This window comes from Syngnathoides biaculeatus, chromosome 13 (assembly GCF_019802595.1).
Source record: "Syngnathoides biaculeatus isolate LvHL_M chromosome 13, ASM1980259v1, whole genome shotgun sequence".
Classification (NCBI taxonomy): Eukaryota; Metazoa; Chordata; class Actinopteri; order Syngnathiformes; family Syngnathidae; genus Syngnathoides; species Syngnathoides biaculeatus.
Window position 1 is genome coordinate 10,341,308 of NC_084652.1, and position 17,246 is coordinate 10,358,553.

Sequence of the window (17,246 nt, forward strand, 5' to 3'; positions counted from 1 at the left end):
TAAGAGTAGAACTTGAATAATATACCAAATTTCATGCTCATGTCATTTCACTGATCCGCTCCACTCGATAGGCAACTTATAGTCGTCAACCGAAGGTTTATTGTTTTATTAACTACATTCTAAAATAAATTCTTTTATATACAGCATTCAAACAACAAAAAATAAGGTGCAGATTCACATTTTTCACAAAGGATCGGTCAGTCTGATGTCTGGGGGTACAAGAACAAAAGCGGCTCCCTGGAATAGTACTGCTTCTATGTGATGGATTTTCTGTGCATTTTCCATTTTATGACATTGTAGTTGTAAGGCCCTAGAAAAAAATTAACTCTCTCTCCTCCATCTACACAGCCCCCTTTATGCAATGTAGGTGTACATATTACGGTCTTCTGGAGTCCTTGCCAAGTATTCCCTCTCTATAAGTCCCTCAATGCGCTTTTTGATGACCACGGGGCTGGGGAGGAAGCGTGCCTGCAGCTGCTGAGTCACCTGAGCACACCCAAGTCACAGCGTGTCAAAAAGTAGAAATATGAGCTGTCATTACGAGGGGAAATATTCACCTCGGCCACCAGGACGTTGTGCTGTATTTTCTTCCTGGATTTCATAATACGCACTATGGCCGCCTCGATCATCACCTTCCTGTCGTCATCCACTTTCTGCTGCGTCTCTTTCCTTTCTGGGTCAGATTCACCTTGTTTAGCAGCGACTACGAAGCATAAAGGGTGCAAGTTGATGTTCAAGGTATGGTTCTTTTTTGAGGCACAATGTCTTGAAAATGGAAAACAGTTGATTAAATCTATCAATTTGTATTTAAACTTGAACTCCACACAGAAATAAACCTCGTTTTTGCGATAGTCCTGACATGCAACATGTTGAGGTTACTAACGGGACAGTGTTAAAATATCATGCGGCACAAGAATGCAATAACCAGCGTACTCAGTGATTCCACTGACTTATTTTATATTTGTATCTTAGAAGATAATTTCATACATACAGAATATATTTATTACAACATTTCAAAGTTATGAACGGTGGGCAATGGACTAGTTTGCACGCACGTTTAGTTACAGCCATTACTTCATCCACTTTCATTATTTTACATTCATGGCGCATAAGTGTTTTTCACAATTATTATAATTATTCCATTTTGTAGATCCAGCAAGCAATGAATCAGTTTGTGCAGCAGCATCAGAATGTGGTCACCCAGCACATGTAGGCGCATTCAGTTACATTGTACTTATTGCATCCATCCATCCAGCGCATCCATTTTCTTAGCCGCTTATCCTCACAAGGGTCGCGGGGAGTGCTGGAGCCTATCCCAGCTGTCAATGGGCAGGGTTTGGGGTGGACCCTGAATTGGTTGCCAACCAATCACAGGGCACATGGAGACAGACAACAGTCACAGTCACACCTAGGGGCAATTTAGAGTGTCCAATTAATGTTGCATGTTTTTGGGATGAGGGAGGAAACTGGAGTGCCCGGAGAAAACCCACGCAGGAACGAGGAGACCAGGCAAACTCCACACAGGCGGGTCCGGGATTGAACCTTGGACCTCAGAACTGTGAGTCCAACGCATTCCAGCTGAACCACCGTACTTACTGCATTCCTATTTAATTGCTTTACATTTATGGCCCATTACTAAGAAGTAGTTAAAGCTTGTGAGTTTGCTGATGTGAGTGATAAACTATGATGCTTCCTGACTCACATTACGTCACTGAAAATGAATCAGTAGCCGAGGATGTAATGGAATAAAAATGTACAAGATTTAAGTACATTAAAAAAATAGATGTGTTAAGTGGTGTTTGTGCTGTGAACGTGTCTTGTCATGCAGACACACCTGTCTGTATTTTGACTCTGTGCACTTTGGCAGTAAACTGGTCATTGACTGTAAACAAATGTCCGTTTTCTATTTCCTTGGACTTTGGCTCTTTGGTGAGAACTCTCTGCGTGGGCTTTCCGCAGGCCAGAGACTGCAGTGCTCGCACTAACTCCCATCTGGGAATATCCGTTTCATTGTGGATCTCCTTAAAAAAATGGGTGGTGGAATACATAGCAAATATGTGACAGAAAATCATAAAATAAGGTAAAGGATTACGCTTTAGTTGGAACAAACCTCAAATGAGAAGCATTCTTTGTGGTTGAAGAGCATGAGGATGGTCATCTGGAATGTGGACACCTGCAGAATGGTCTTCCGGGAGTTTGAACCGCTCATTTGGCCACCTCCGAAGCTCGCCCCAGAACCATCATCCTGGATAAAGGAGTTGAGACATTTTCATACAACCTCCGAAGAAAAGACGTCATCTAATAACATGAAATGTTGCATTTGATGCTCACTTTTTTCAAAGTGCCGTAGAAAGTCGCAATTAGGTCTGCCCCACCCATGTGATGTTGCAGTGTGAGCTGCCTGCCACTGTGTTTGGCGAGGTAAAACCTGCCAAAGAAAAGCACTGAGCCTCGAAGAAGCAAACACCAAATAAAATCTGGTGACATGGAAGTTAAACTTGTATTACCTTTTGAAGACCTCAAAAGCATGCTGGGGGGAAAGAGGGATGGTGCATCTGGGTGTTGCTGACTGCGTGGGCCAGTAACCGGTAGTCAGGACGCGGACGGTCAAGTCCACGCCACATAGATAGGCCTGGGAAAGATGGGGTCAGACAGTTTATTGTTTTATTTCCCCTCAATGCTGTGGACGTTTACATTTCTCAACTAGAATCCAAACATTGACTGCCAACGACGTATAGATTCGTCAAGTATCTTTACTGCCACCGACGATGTCAAGTATGTTTTTCAGTGGGTAGGTCTCGCATAGCTTGTCTGTGATATTAAGGTTTATAAACCATTGTCATAACTAACATATCCCTGTTGGTGGCGTTGCATTGCTATGGAGTTGAGGTCACCACAGAGTCTGAATAATAATGCAGTGAATGATGGACGGTGTGTAAAAAAATGCTAATGATGATCAGCTAAATCCATTTAGTAAGTTTCCATCACTAAAGCTATGTTTCATAGTTGCATATCTATTTTTCAATCAAAGAGGTGTCACTCAAGCAAAAAATAGCTTCTAAATTACAATTCTCTTTTATGTTTCTTTTAACAAAATGCTTTTTCTTTGGTTTTGAGTCAGAAATCGTTGTTTCCGGTGAAACCAAGTCATGTTCCAGGAAAAGCTAGAAACTGATTAAAGAAGAGACTAGTCTTTCTTTTGGTGGGTTCAGCGCTTAGTCACAGAACACAATATTCTGTGGGTCTTGAAGGATCAATCAAAAGGTTATTGTATATATGGGGAACTCTGCTTTGAAAATGTCTGAGAGTGAATTAAGTTATGACACATGCGTACATACACTACTCACATTTTTCATTCGAAGATTTATGAAACATTATCTATAATGGTTAGTACATTTTAGGTTCATGTTGAAATTTGACCCAAAAGGAGAGCATCCCTGACTTTCGGGTGATTAGAGGACATTATGTCCAATTTTTTTATTTGGTTTTTGGGTGTAAAATCCTTTTAAAATCTAATTGTGTTGACATTGAGAAAAGTAGTAGAAAAGTACCTTGATTAAGCTATTAAGTTAGGATGCAATTATGTTTTTCGTTATTTTTACAATAACAGAACGATGACAACTGAAAAATGTTAGATGTCTTATCTGCATATACAAAACAAGCCCTAACCTATTTAGAATTAACCTATTTTGACTTGGCATATGCACTAAAATGACCTTTTGGGGCCTTTCTTACCGACGTGACGTGTACATGTCGCCTGAACTCATCCATGGTGGTGTTGGAGATGGTCATATCTCGAAACATCCCTTCTAGCTTTGAAGTGAACTGACAGCCACATTCTGTCTGCGAAAAGCAAAGACGATGAGCCGGACCACTCGACGAGTGATGCTAAGACAACCGACCTTCTCTTACTTTGAGCTTGGAGATCATGCTCTTCTCCAAATCGTCCGAGACGCTCTTGTTGCTCAGCAGTCTGCGGCCCAGATGCTGCTTGTAGTACCTTTCAAAAACATCTTTCTCTTGCAGAAACCGGAACAACACCATGGTCTTGTCCAGAATGAACTCAACCTCCTGTTCTGTCAACTTAATAGGAACACCAAAAATAATAAGTTGCTTTTAGGATCATGGATTTGTGCCAATTCGTTGGGCATACCCCTCGTACTCCTTTCTTGAGCTTATCGTCGATGAAGAGTGACAGGTACTCTGGTGAGCGGGAGTTGAGATTGAGGAAATACTCAAAGTCTCCTGCTATGGTTTGTTTGAATAATTTGTCATTGTTGAAAGACTTGTGAAGGAAATGGTCAAACACCCTCTTCAGGTCCAGCAGGCCCTGTCGACGAGCCAAAGGCAGTCAGTCGTATAATTTCCAACACTTCCGTTTCTTTCAAAAATATTAAAGTCATCTTTTCATTTTGGGGAGTCTGAATTTTTTGATTAAGCAGAGTGGATTAAACACCTCAGGGCTCAAATTGACATATGATATTTCACGGTTATGAACAGGATGTGACACGCTCACTTCCGTCTAGACTGTTTTTCATTAGATTGTTTTGTTTTTGCTCTTTTGATTGATGGTGTTCTTCATTCAAATATTGACTGTAATCATAAATTCACTACAGTGCTAGGATAGGTTAGTTTTGGACAATGGAGTGATCTGATGTGGAAATTTTGGGTATGTCACTGTCATGAGGACAGAATTCCAATGTAAACATACTACATACTAACTTTAGCACGATGCAGTAACGTGACATCCCTCGACGCAATAACAGCACTTAACTATATTGGTGGTACCAGATGTTGAACACAGTAATCAATGTACAGGGGAACCTCACTTTTCGTATTCCCCAGTTTTTACTTTTGATTTTCATCTAAATTTTGTCCCAGTTTTTGTAGATCCAATTGTTTTTCATAGGAAAAAAACCCAACTTGGCCATTAATGTCAAATCATCGATGTGCATATAAGGCAGTGGTCTCAAACTCATTTTTCTCGCAGGCCACATTATTGTCCCGTTTCCCTCAAAGGGCCGTGACTGTGGAACAAAAATATTTAAATGCTTGTAATAGCTCAACTTTATCATTTATGATAATGGGAGATTTTTACAAGAATCATGGAAATTGACACTCTAGATTTGGCTTCGCGGGCCACATAAAATAATTTGCGGGGCCAGATCTGGGATCTAAGCTCTTTCATAAACTCTACAAAAATGGTTCATCAGACAGCAAGGCATGTTCCACAAGTCGCTGTACCCGGAGAGGTGTCAATAGGAGTTGATTACTCAACAACCGATCGATCATCAAATTAATCGACAACTCAATTCAATCATCTAGAGCCACTTAAAATGGTCCAAATCCTCTGATTTCAGCCTCTCAAAAGTAAATATTCTTTCGTCGTTCGTGGATTATCGTTCATGTTTAAGCAAAATAAGAAACTTGCAAATATTTGCTTTTACTTTGGGAAACAACGATCAACATTTTCTGACATGCCATGAACTCAAACGTCTTTAAATCAGAATCAAATTTCAGAAAAAATAAAAGTTTCATTATTTCTTTTAAAAATCAATATTTGTAGCGGTAGTATTTTGCACTAATCAGTACGGAAGAAGTACGTCTCAGTTTCAAAAAGGTTGGTATTTCACTCCCTCACATGTGATATTATTTAATTGTGTATTTGGTTGTATTTCAACATTAAAGAATACACAATTGACAAAAAAAAAATGTGAATGAACAGTAATTTAAAAATCTAGTTTAATGCGAAATAAACGTTTTGTCAATTTTTTCATTATTCGCTGGAATTATCGATACAATTGATTCAAATATTCAATAGTGACAGCTGTACTAGTACAGCCGTAGTCAGCTGTATACCATTGTAGTAGAATAGTGGCGGTTCACTGTACTTGTACTTAATTTGGGAAGAAAAAAATGGTAGTGATGCATTTGTAAACATTTCCGAGTAGTTTTGAATGTGGTGTTTGCGTTCCCAATCAGTGTACCTGGATATAGTCGACTGGGTTTTTGCCCTCTCCTTCCTCCGATACTAGAGCCCTGCCCTGCTCTCTCAAGTACAAACTCATACAGTCACACATTGTTTTTAGGCCATCTGGGACACGACTGAACAGCTTGTACATGCACAAAAGGTCTGTGGACAGAAGCAAGGAGAAAACTAATAAGTGAAACAGTTAACATATGAAAAGCGTCAAGGTGACTCCACCTTCTGTTATGCCATTGTGGAGCATGTGGACCATGCCGGAGTTCTCCATCTCCACTATGGTTTTCATATGTTTAGTTATCAGCTCCCTTTCCACCACCTTGACAATGGACTCCTCCGTTGACTTGTCCAAGCAATGCTTGACCCGCTCGATCTCCTCGTTGATTCTGGCCTCCACCTTCTTGATGTAGATGCTGGTGCTGTTTTCTGTGAGAAACCTTTGGCTTTCCATCTAATCGGGCCGATATGGGGTGTTACTGTGATATGGACTCCGGGTACCCTCGAGGCGACACGGGCACCCGGAAGCAACTCACCTGGTAGAATTCGGCTGACATTTCTAAGAACGGTCGCTCAAAGTCTTCCTCGTACACAATCCTGCTGTCCAGGCCAAGAACCATCAGCATCTGGCACGTGTTTCTGATGGATCCCCTGTAATTAAAATGGAACAACATAGAATTAAACATTTGAACAAAAATATTTGGCTCTCAAGATTGCCTGTCCAACCATCAAGTGTGAAATTAACCAAGTAAATCTTTTATATGCCTATTTCTGGAAATGTCTTAAATATTTCGTAACAGTTGGACAAATTTATTCAATCCACTTCTACCAAAGCCACATCCGCTTTACACTGCGCATTTTATTATAAGCTGTACATACAAGTACTTGGGAACTGTTTTAAATTGCGTGACCTCTAATATGCCTCCATACCTGTCGACAACTTCTCCCCTCCTCTCTCGTTTAATCATGTCCAGTAGCGTCTGCCATAAGTGTTCTCGAATGCAGCCGTAGTGGACCACCTGGTCTCTGAATACGATGACGCTGAGGTTGTACACGTTCTCCACGTTGTTTTGCTGAACATGAACTCGGTCCTGGAAATGCACAATCCAGCACATGGGATGGTCAATAGAATAACAAAGAACACAGTACAAACATCACCTAGGACCACCAACTGTACTGCGACAGGAAAATCTGCAACATCCCATTTCAGATCCGTCACCATGCATTTGTTGTTCACGTCTGCTGACGTTCACTAAAGCCAAACAGATCCATAGATACTACAAGATTGGGTTAACTGGTCAATATAAAGCAAATGTTTCCTGTGCTCCAGTCCAGAGTCCAGTTGTGGCATGCTTAGTTTTTACACCACTGCTTGGCATTTTGCTTAGGAAAGGAGAGGCTTACGGAACCCTTGAAAAATTTTCAGTTATCAAAAACTTCCATTTTCAGTGATAGTAGCCCATACATTTGATTTTGGAATAGAAAGGGAAAATGAGCGGCACGGTGGTCAGCTGGAAAGTGTTGGCCTGAGAGTTTTGAGGTCCCAGGTTCGATCCCGGCCCTCCCTGGGTGGAGTTTGCATGTTCTCCCCGTGCCTACGTGGGTTTCCTCCGGGCACTTCGGTTTCTTCCCACATCCCAAAAACATGCAACATTAATTGGACATTCTATATTGCCCCCAGGTGTGATTGTGAGTGCAGCTGTTTGTTTCTATGCGCCTTGCGATTGGCTGGCAACTAGTTCAGGGTGTAACCCGCCTCCTGCCCGTTGACAGCTGGGATAGGCTCCAGCACTCCCGCGACCCTTGTGAGGATAAGCGGTAAAGAAAATGGAAAGGGAAGATATTTCGTATGAACTGACTATAAACAACCCATTCTGTTCCAAATGATTGTCCAAGAAAACTCCATGATATCGTCAGACTTACACCTGGATTAACATTCTTGAGAAACTACACATTAAGAGGAGTGAGTTATCAATTTGGACTTCAATTAAGTTAGTAAGCGTCATTAATTTTCATATAAAAATCTCCAACAATCAATAATCACAAACACAGCAGGCTACAGATCAATTACGGTTATCCAGCAGAGCGTACAGGAGCCCTTGTTCAACCCCAAACACAACACTGCATACTTCAAGGTTGGCCAAGCTTTATATAGAAAGGAAAAATCTTTTTGCCAATATATTGGAAGAATGACAACACACAAACCATAAAATCACAGACAATCATAAACATTGCACAATCCTGCCTCCCTACCATGTACATGAGGATGTCTCGAATCATGATGGTGGCAGTTTGATGGTCATTCCATTCTTGATTTAGAATTTGCAGAAATTTATTATTAAGGCATTTAAGGACATCTTGTCGTACCTGTTAAAAAAAAAAAGATGATATTAATTAATGGTGAGGTTATGCGAAAAGCCACAAGGGTATATTTCTTTACTTTGTTAATGAGATGCTCTGTGACCACCTCCCTCAGGCCTGTATAGAGCTTCTCCCCATGCTTGTGGAGCACCATGGTGTAGGCGTTCCTGTACAGCTCTTCGAAGCTCAGTCCACTGTTGTTCTTCCGCTGGATCTCGTGGATGGCATTCTTTAGCAGGGCCCAGATATTTTCCACATACTTCTCATCCATTGTCATCTGGAATGGAAGTGAAACCCAGTTTTATTACACCAGAAGGACATGATGAGCTTTTTTCAAAGTGTCTGTGTGTGGTTTGCCAGCCCAATGGGGTTCAACAGGACTTGATAAGGATGCATAGCAGCTTGAGAGAAACATTTTTTTTTTCAATATGGAAAATTTGTAGTTTGGTATATATGAGAGGCCATTGCTCTCAATGTTGTCAATCACTGTTGCACACTTTCTGCTAGTTCACTCCCTTGCACATACTCACAAACTCATCTTCTTGAGGTGTGGCTAGAACAAGATCTGTAATTTTTCTGGACTGGTTCCCAATAAATTGCAGAGCATACAAAAACACACTCACTCAGTTCTTTAATTATGAAACGCTTGTTTTTGGAAAGTGGGAGGAAACCGGAGTACCTCAAGAAAACCCACTCAAGCACAGGAAAAACGTGCAGATTAGAACCCTGAACATCGCAACTATGAGGTGGATTTGTTCACAATCCACTTGTCCACTATGAAGTCATATACAGTATTTGAACACTAAGTATTCATAAACAAAAACCTGGTTAAAAGCACGTGACATATTACAATGAATGATGAGTTGTTGACTTTGTGTCAAGCGTAACTGTTCTTCCACTAGATGGCAGAAGGTACCATTATTTAGCCTGTTGCCATTTAAATGTGAGATTCATACCACAGTAAAGCTTTACGTTCGACGGCAAAATTTCACCCCAAGTAAATGGAGAGATCATAATTTTTACATACAGTACAGAGAATTCAGTCTAGTGGTGTGCCATAAATTGTTCTGAATGTACAAAATGTGTCTTGGATAAAATTTCATGGCACAAAAATTTCACAGAATCCATCTCGCGGACCATTTAACTGTTCTTTCTTCTGCTAGTGTATGTGTATTAATATTTTGCTAAATAAATTTAAAATGAAAATCAGAGCAGGTGAACTTGCGTTATCTCCCCCAGACCGGATGATTTCTCACATTGTTCGGAGTGGGGGACAAATAAACTTTTATCGCAGTGTTAATTGCACGGGACGTTTGCTGCATTTATTTTGTTAAATCATTTTCAAACCAGGTGACAACTCACTAATATGGCCAACATGGCGTTCGTCCTGTTCGGTTGTCACTTGGTTCGCATTGTATTCTTTTTTTTTTTTTTTTTTACATGACAGTTGGGAAACCTGCTTGCACTTTTTTTTTTTTTTACTGTCAGGGAACTGTCACATACTTACAGGGAAAGCGCGTATCCTCATTTTTGCCTCCTTCTTGGTCTCGTCCTTAAGATTAGCCATGATTCTCATGAACGGCGGATGACGCTCCCAATTAATAATAAGAGACAGCATGAGATGCGTCTGGGTGCTAGCTTTGTATCAGGAAGCGCTCTGGCCGGAGATTTTGCCTTTGTAATAAACGACATTCTGACGTCATAAGCTAGGCTTGTCGAAAATCATTACGTATGATCTGCTATTTTTTGGGGAAGTAGGTGGGGCAATTACGAAAGATGCTTTTCACTTCCACCAATAATGAATTCTGGGATATATGCCTTAGAAATAATGATAAAACCACTTAGTGTAAAATCAAAAAGCTCAGGGAAAAAATATAAATAAATGACAAACAAAACTGATCAAATACGTGAGGGAAATTGAAATCTCGCAAGATTGTGCGTGACAACAGTGCCAGGTGCGAGGAAAGGCAACAAAAAGTGGTATCACGCGAGGTTAAAATGAAGCGAAAAGAAAAAACATCTTCAACGAAAATCCGGTATGTTGTTGTTGTTAATTTAAAATTGTACCCCCAATAACTTGTGCAAAAGAGCTGAATCGAATACGTGTTAGGTACAAGGTACATACAAAATACCAATTTGTGGCCTCGAAGGAGGTATGATCTTGTGCAGAAAATACAAATTAACAATATCCCCTTGATATTTGGCTAAGCTAATCGAGTGCTCTTTCCCTAAAAACTGTAAAGCCGAAATATGTAAAGTAGAATAGTTTCTCCAACTTATAGGCATGTTACCAAATCCACAGCCGCCATTTTCTTTTAACTTTTCACATCGTTTCGTGCAAGGTAATACTGTACAATATTTGTTCTTTTCACATTACGTTGTTGATCGAAAACACTATCTCGGTTTTAAATTTTTCAATTCATTTGAGATATTCCTCAATTTCAGTGTCGAAAATCACTCATAGGATTCCTTGATATTACGATAACTCCACATTTCTGACTCAGCAGGTGGTGTGCACTGGACAGAGAGAAAACCGTTTATCATTTCTAATAATTTTATCCTTCCAGCACATGTAAAACATATGTAATGTTATGGAAATACGCTTTGACAAGTATTCTTAAGAACCCTTCTGACTCTGACTCACACAGTTTTCCAATTAAGAGGCAAAGCTTATGTGCTCGCTTCAAGCTGTTTATTTGTCACCCCCAGTTACATTTCAATGTAAAACAAAACAGACTTAAACATATATTGAACCACTAAGAGCTTCAATCAAAACATTCAGTTTCCTCTAATAAAAGTCAGACAGATTAATGCTATTTGCGAAATGCCATAGACAGACGAACGGAAATCAGCATAGCCATTATAGGAATTACAAATCTTAAAACTCCTCCTGCAGCATATAATTCAGCAAAACAAAAACATACAAACACAGCATGCAACAATTCTTGTTGTCATGTATTCTCTCTGCTCTGTGGGAAGATTGAATATTAAAACAGTTCCTACACAATGATTTGAGGAAAGATTCTTTGTGAGGTTTTTTCTTCCATTTTGTTTTGTTTTTTCATTTAAATATATATTTGATTTTTGCGTCAGGAAGGGCATCCGGCGTAAAAATTGTGCCAAACAAATATGTGCGTTCATCTGAGATGACACGCTGTGGCGACCTCGAAAGGGACAAGCCGAAAGAAACTTACTATTTTGTATGAGAACTTTATTTTTAGCATTATTCACAAAATACAAAAAATGCATTATTCGATAGTATGAATTGCACAACAAGCCAACAAATACTACAGTATAATGATGCTCTTGTCGGTAGCAGTGGCACTGCTGTTGTCAGCCGAGTACAGAAACCAAGTGGACTGATACAAATGCCACTTTTAATCACCAAGATGTCTGTATAAAATAAGTTCAAATAGAACTATGTCAAGCCCGATAGCTTGCATGAACCGGTGTGAATGATGAACTGCAAAATCACTGGGGAATATTTGAGTTACCAGAAGACGTGCTGCAGTAGCATGTTAGCATAACCAAAGGCCAATGATTTATTTTTCCCTTTCCTTTGTAAGTGGTTATAACATTTTAAATTCCATCATTGGGCTGCAAATATGGCACCACAGGGGTCAGGACAAAATGCCGCTCCCCTCAGTCTCGCACTCATCATTTTAGCCAAGTTGCCGTTGACCTGGCGCCAGCGGCACAAAACGGGACAAGTAATTTAATTTGCTTCTGCCGTCGACCTTGAAAAAGGGAATGTAGGCTACTGGAATCCCAATGGGGAGAAGGATTGTCACACACAATCTCCTCCAAGCATCTAAAGGAATACTTTGTGTCCCTAGTATGTGCAAGAGATAAGATGTTACTAGTAATTTACTAAGATTTCTGTTTTGTCATCTGTCACAGAAAGATATAGACCCCATTTTAATGATCTCAAGAGGATAATTAAATATAACTGCGGCGATGGCTAATACTGTGTGCTTAAACTGTCTGTGCCCTCTCACAGCATGACATTGAAACAAACTTCCCTACCCTGATAGTTTCTTACATAAGGATTACAATGAGATGTGTGTGGTTGAACCCAATCTGTTCTAAGGTGATGTTTTGTTTTTTTTTACCTATCCCCCTTCCCCCCAACTGTTGGACCTTTGAAAAATGAATTCATTGTGATTCTGTTCACAAATCAAAACATTCACAAACCAAGGTAATCTTTTCAACTGGAATCGGTGGAAATTGAATATGTTACAGTCCCTGAAGACAGTGTACATACAATGTGTAGATAGATATATGTACATTATTTTAATTACTGTACAATATAGAAATAAGTGAACCACTTTATAGTGAAAAAGATCATTGCAAATCACTGTGTACTGCCTTAGCCTTTTTCAATACAATACTGTACTGTTTATGTTCCCTCTGGATACCGCTAGTTCAAAACGGCCGCCACACCTCACAATGCACTGCGGTGTTAGACAACTGACACCTCCCGTGTATTTGTTAAACGGCCCGTTAGTAAATCGCAGGCAAATATTTTTACGTATTTAATTCAATCCAAGGTCAAACTCACTATTGTAAAATTATTGCTGCAGGCAACATTTAAAGTGTGGTAATCAATTGATCAATCAATAAATCAGCTTTATTTCCAGGTTTGAGCTTCAGGCATTGGAAAACATGATGTGTAAGTTTTCGTAACAAATTGCAAATCAAGAGTTACCATTCATCCATATGTGAAAAGAATCGTTAACTAAATATAACTAAAAAGAAACTGAAACTACTTAAAAAAGACTTAACCACAGCGGACTTCTTTTCCTGGTGTTTTTTTTTTTTTTTTTTGTATTATTAATGTATATCATTGACTGTGCAATCAGTGGTGATGTGCTTGAGCATCCAGGACAGAAGTGTACAGTGTCACTTCCAAGAATATGGTACTGTTACATTTGTGTCTTCAGAAAACTGCCAACTGTAGCTGAGACTGAATCAACATATTTGTACTTGCACAGTACATTTTGCCTCAAATGCTTCTGAACAAAATTAATGAGCACAATCAGCTGTATTTTTTTATTAATCAGCCCTGTCTATCCTGTGGGGTGAGATGTGAATAAGAAATGAAGAGCAAAACCCACTTGTTAAAGTAATCTTTTTAGCTTTTGTGATTTTGAGAGAGCCACATTTCAATTTAAAATTGTATTTTTGATTAAGTATGATTATTTTACCAATTGAAAAACATGAATCTTAAAATTAACCTAAATTTTAATGTACAAAGTACATTCTAATTAACCAATTTTGTGAAAAGATTTAATACAGCAAACATTTCAAGATTCTTGATACTGTAAATGCTCAATGGGATGGATTAAAGAACAAAATGGTGCATACTTTGCCCACCCATGTGTCAGATTCTCTGAGAAGTAAAGATTTTTTTTTTCTATCCTTGTGACATTCGCTGATGTTTTGTCTGAATTTTGAAACTGGATGAACTCTAATTTGAATGTACTGTAATTTTATGACAATAGGTGCGTTCAACTTGGTATTCTCTTGGCAGGTTCTTTCTATTGTTATTTCTGAGTAGTTTTGGACACATCTTTGGAGACCCCGTACCTCAGTGGTTAGAGCATTGGTTTGGTAAACCAGGGGTTGTGGGTTCGTATCCCACTGGGGCCTCCACTCCCTGAGAAGGGTTGTGTCGGGAAGGGCATCTGGTGTAAAAATTGTGCCAAACAAATATGTGCGGTCATCTGAGATGACACTGGCGACCCCGAAATGGACAAACTGAAAGAAAGTTCCTTTCGTCACATCATGCTGCTTGGTATCAGAATACGTTGGGCATATTCGGCCCATAGTAATATGAGAACTCAAATGCATGGTAAGGAAATAAAAAACAAAAATTTGCACAATACATAATATTTTGGGAATGGGTACCAGCAAATAGATGGTGTGTATAATACATAGGTAAATTGTAATTCCTGATATTCGGGCTGCGTATTATACTCAAGCGATTATACATGAGAAATTCTGATAATACGTTATAATTGAATCAATATTTAATTATTTTTGGGGGGTAGTTTTCAGATATTTAAGTGCAATGTTAATGTTTGAACTTTGCATGTTTCAGCGCCATACAATATTTCATAATTTTTACGAATTAAACCTATGGTATTTTAATGTTGGGCATGATGGTGTTACTTGGTGAAAAAAGTGAACGAACCACCAGTTTATTGTATATCGTGCAACCATTTAAAACCCATGAGATGACTCGAGATGGCTGGCTAAATCTGTTGTTACTTTATGATTTATTTAGATGCACTTTTCAAATCTCTCATCACGTGAAAATCAATGTGAACATATGTACCAATGTCCTCCCTGCACCATGTGATCTAGACTGCTCGTAATTGCTGCCATAACTTCTCACAGAGTGGACGTGACATCTTTAATCACCCCGTTGAAACATCTTTGGTCAGAACTCGATATTGGTCATAAAATCTAAATATAAGGCCCGGGAGGCTAAGCTGTTTCTCAGAGCTGTAGAACACACACACGCTGGTAATAATAAAAAGATTGTGGACTCTACAAGGGAGCCTGTGCTCTTCAAATTATGAGAGAGGTGCTTATAATGGTGTTTTGCTACTTAAAGGCTTACGTAGCCGTTTTAGATGACTTTTTAACCTTGCCTTACGCGTCCTCATCACCCAGCATCCCAGTGTTTCACATATAGCCCGATAGGGTTTCCGCCTAGTCTTTAATAATATATTCCCATCCCACAACCCTCATTATGACTCACTAATCATAGGCTCCCGTTGATTCCCTTTTGGTCGCTATCTACTCATGTGTAGGAGCATGCCATAAAAACCAAACGCCTGCCTCTGTCTACCTTAAAGCAGAAGAATCCGGTAGAGAACAAGTGGCGAGAACGTATGTTGACTTTTTTTGGCACAGACGTGTGCTCGATGCAGGGAGCCATCTGTTATTTATGATTTGGATCGTCCTGTGATTGGCTGAGGCAATGTAATAATGTCAGGCACTCATCTCGCCCGAGTTTTAGAATTACAATAGGTGCTATGTTGATCTTGCAGGTTGCTAGGTTACTAAGTGGCCTGTCTGCTACATCACTGATGATGTATTTGATATAGTCCCCGTCTATCCTGGCAATCCCCTGATGAGTCAAGATAATTTACTTGTGTATAATAAGATTATGTCCACATACGTTCTTCCTTTTGCATCATTTTTACGCATTACATATCCGCTAATTGGAAATGTATTAAGCTATGGCACAGTTTATGCCATGATCATAAAAGCTCATTTATTTTTAGCCTTGTCACATGTCTTTTGATGTAGTACAGTAAATATCTGACGGCCAATAAAGTTATTTTCATAAAAACATGTTGGCAGTGTAGGACAGACATGTCTAATGGAGACAACACACAATGCCCAGATCAGACTACAAATCAAACATGCTCTTTCACGATTGCAGACTCAAAATAAAATCTTGTATTCCGATCCCACCGTATCCCAGTTTTTATGATCAGTGGGCTTTATCTTGTCAACGCAAATGCGACCGGATGCACTCGTTACCGTGGCAACGACAACAAGAGTGGATAGTGGTGACTATTGTAAGAACAAAATAGGTGGGGGGATTGGTGGTCAACAATGCTCACGAGGAGACGTTTGTTTAAGGCCTGCTTGGGGTATGTTCCCCTACTTTTAATACGATATGACTCCGAAACAGGCCACAAAACATTCTGTAGCTTGGCAAGCTAGTGCCAGCACTACCGGTTATGTGTAAATGTGGCAGCGTTCTGTCGAATCATACTCTAAAATTTCGGTGTGAGTGAACTAATTACAATAAATTAATTTGATTACAGTAAGTTAGCACCCATTATTTCTCCCATGTTGTAAAATTTTGGTTTGACCTGACTGATTAGAATGCATGACCTGAGGAGTGATTGTGAACGAACAAATGTCACAAAAAGTGGAAATGTTAATTCCTGTATGTACTTCCTGCCATTTGAAAGAAGAACATTCATTTGTCGCTATGCCTCAGTGACATAAATACTGTTGATGAATAAAGACAGATCATTTATTGTGTGTATACATATATACACATATATATATATATTTGTTTTTTTGAGCAAAAGTACACAAGTATATATAGTTAAATGAACACGTCATTTATATGGACTCATTGCTTCATCATGTGATCGGATCGATGATCGGTTATCGTTTTTTTAAACCCGCTATCTGGTCCCAGAAATCCCCATTGTGTAAAGCCTAATCATAAGGTGTTGTTTTTCAGCGCTGAATACATACTTTGTAAAACAACTCTTTAGGATTTGCTAAATTTGTCGATTTCAAATAATTCTCATCATAAAGATGAATAATTGAAGGCTAAATGCAAAAACCATATCTGATTAAAAACTAAATAGTACAAAAATTGCATATATTATGTTGTCATTTTAATTTGCTGATTGCATTCCAATAGTTACGCAGTTTGTTCTGTCATGTATCAACTGTCTGAAAAATGTGCCTTCCAGTTAAAGATTATACATAGGTTTCCGTAAAACAATCATGTTCCTGTGATAGCTTTAATTGAATTATTCTTCCCTGATGAGACTGGAACACTGATGAGACTGGAATTTTGCCCTCATCCATTTATTGTAACCTAAAACAGGCACTTTGGATAGATTCACGGGATTATCAGTTTAAATTCCTTTCGTGTGATTATTACACTGGCTGTTACAACAATATGCTCCTGATGAATTGAGAATAAGACACTGGGAGACTGCTTTGTTACATACTTTGAGAGTTCCTGTGCTGTATTGATAATATTTAAGTAGATGCAATAAAATATCTAACATTGGAACCTTTTTTTTTTTAACTTGGAATAATATTGTATTTTATTAATAAATTGTAGTCACAT

At 39.1% G+C, this 17,246-nt stretch overlaps 2 protein-coding genes across 5 annotated transcripts in view; one reads left to right on the top strand and one right to left on the bottom strand.

Moving 5' to 3' along the window:
• Window positions 1-173: 173 nt before the first annotated feature.
• On the bottom strand, window positions 174-10,081 carry LOC133511418 (cullin-3-B-like). Of its 2 annotated transcripts, XM_061840309.1 has the most exons (16): window positions 9,849-10,081; window positions 8,421-8,618; window positions 8,234-8,347; window positions 6,911-7,071; window positions 6,517-6,631; window positions 6,206-6,434; window positions 5,988-6,133; window positions 4,154-4,330; window positions 3,913-4,083; window positions 3,736-3,843; window positions 2,508-2,632; window positions 2,332-2,428; window positions 2,111-2,245; window positions 1,835-2,021; window positions 558-703; window positions 174-486 (listed from the first exon to the last, which is right to left on the bottom strand). In XM_061840309.1, exons 1-16 carry the CDS (start codon window positions 9,957-9,959, stop codon window positions 355-357), a joined length of 2,352 nt encoding a protein of 783 aa, XP_061696293.1. In that variant the 5' UTR covers window positions 9,960-10,081; the 3' UTR covers window positions 174-354. The 2 variants fall into 2 exon arrangements, 1 of the variants encoding a protein (XP_061696293.1); XR_009797903.1 differs by lacking the exon at window positions 1,835-2,021 and having other exon boundaries at window positions 349-486.
• Window positions 10,082-10,263: 182 nt separating this feature from the next.
• Window positions 10,264-17,246, top strand: part of mbnl1 (muscleblind-like splicing regulator 1) — an 80,914-nt gene continuing 73,931 nt past the window's right edge. For 2 of the 3 annotated variants that reach the window (XM_061840311.1, XM_061840312.1), the window contains exon 1: window positions 10,264-10,377. The gene's annotated coding sequence lies outside the window, so the exon portion shown is untranslated. The remainder of the gene's footprint in view (window positions 10,378-17,246) is intronic. The other variant, XM_061840313.1, reaches the window with a different exon arrangement.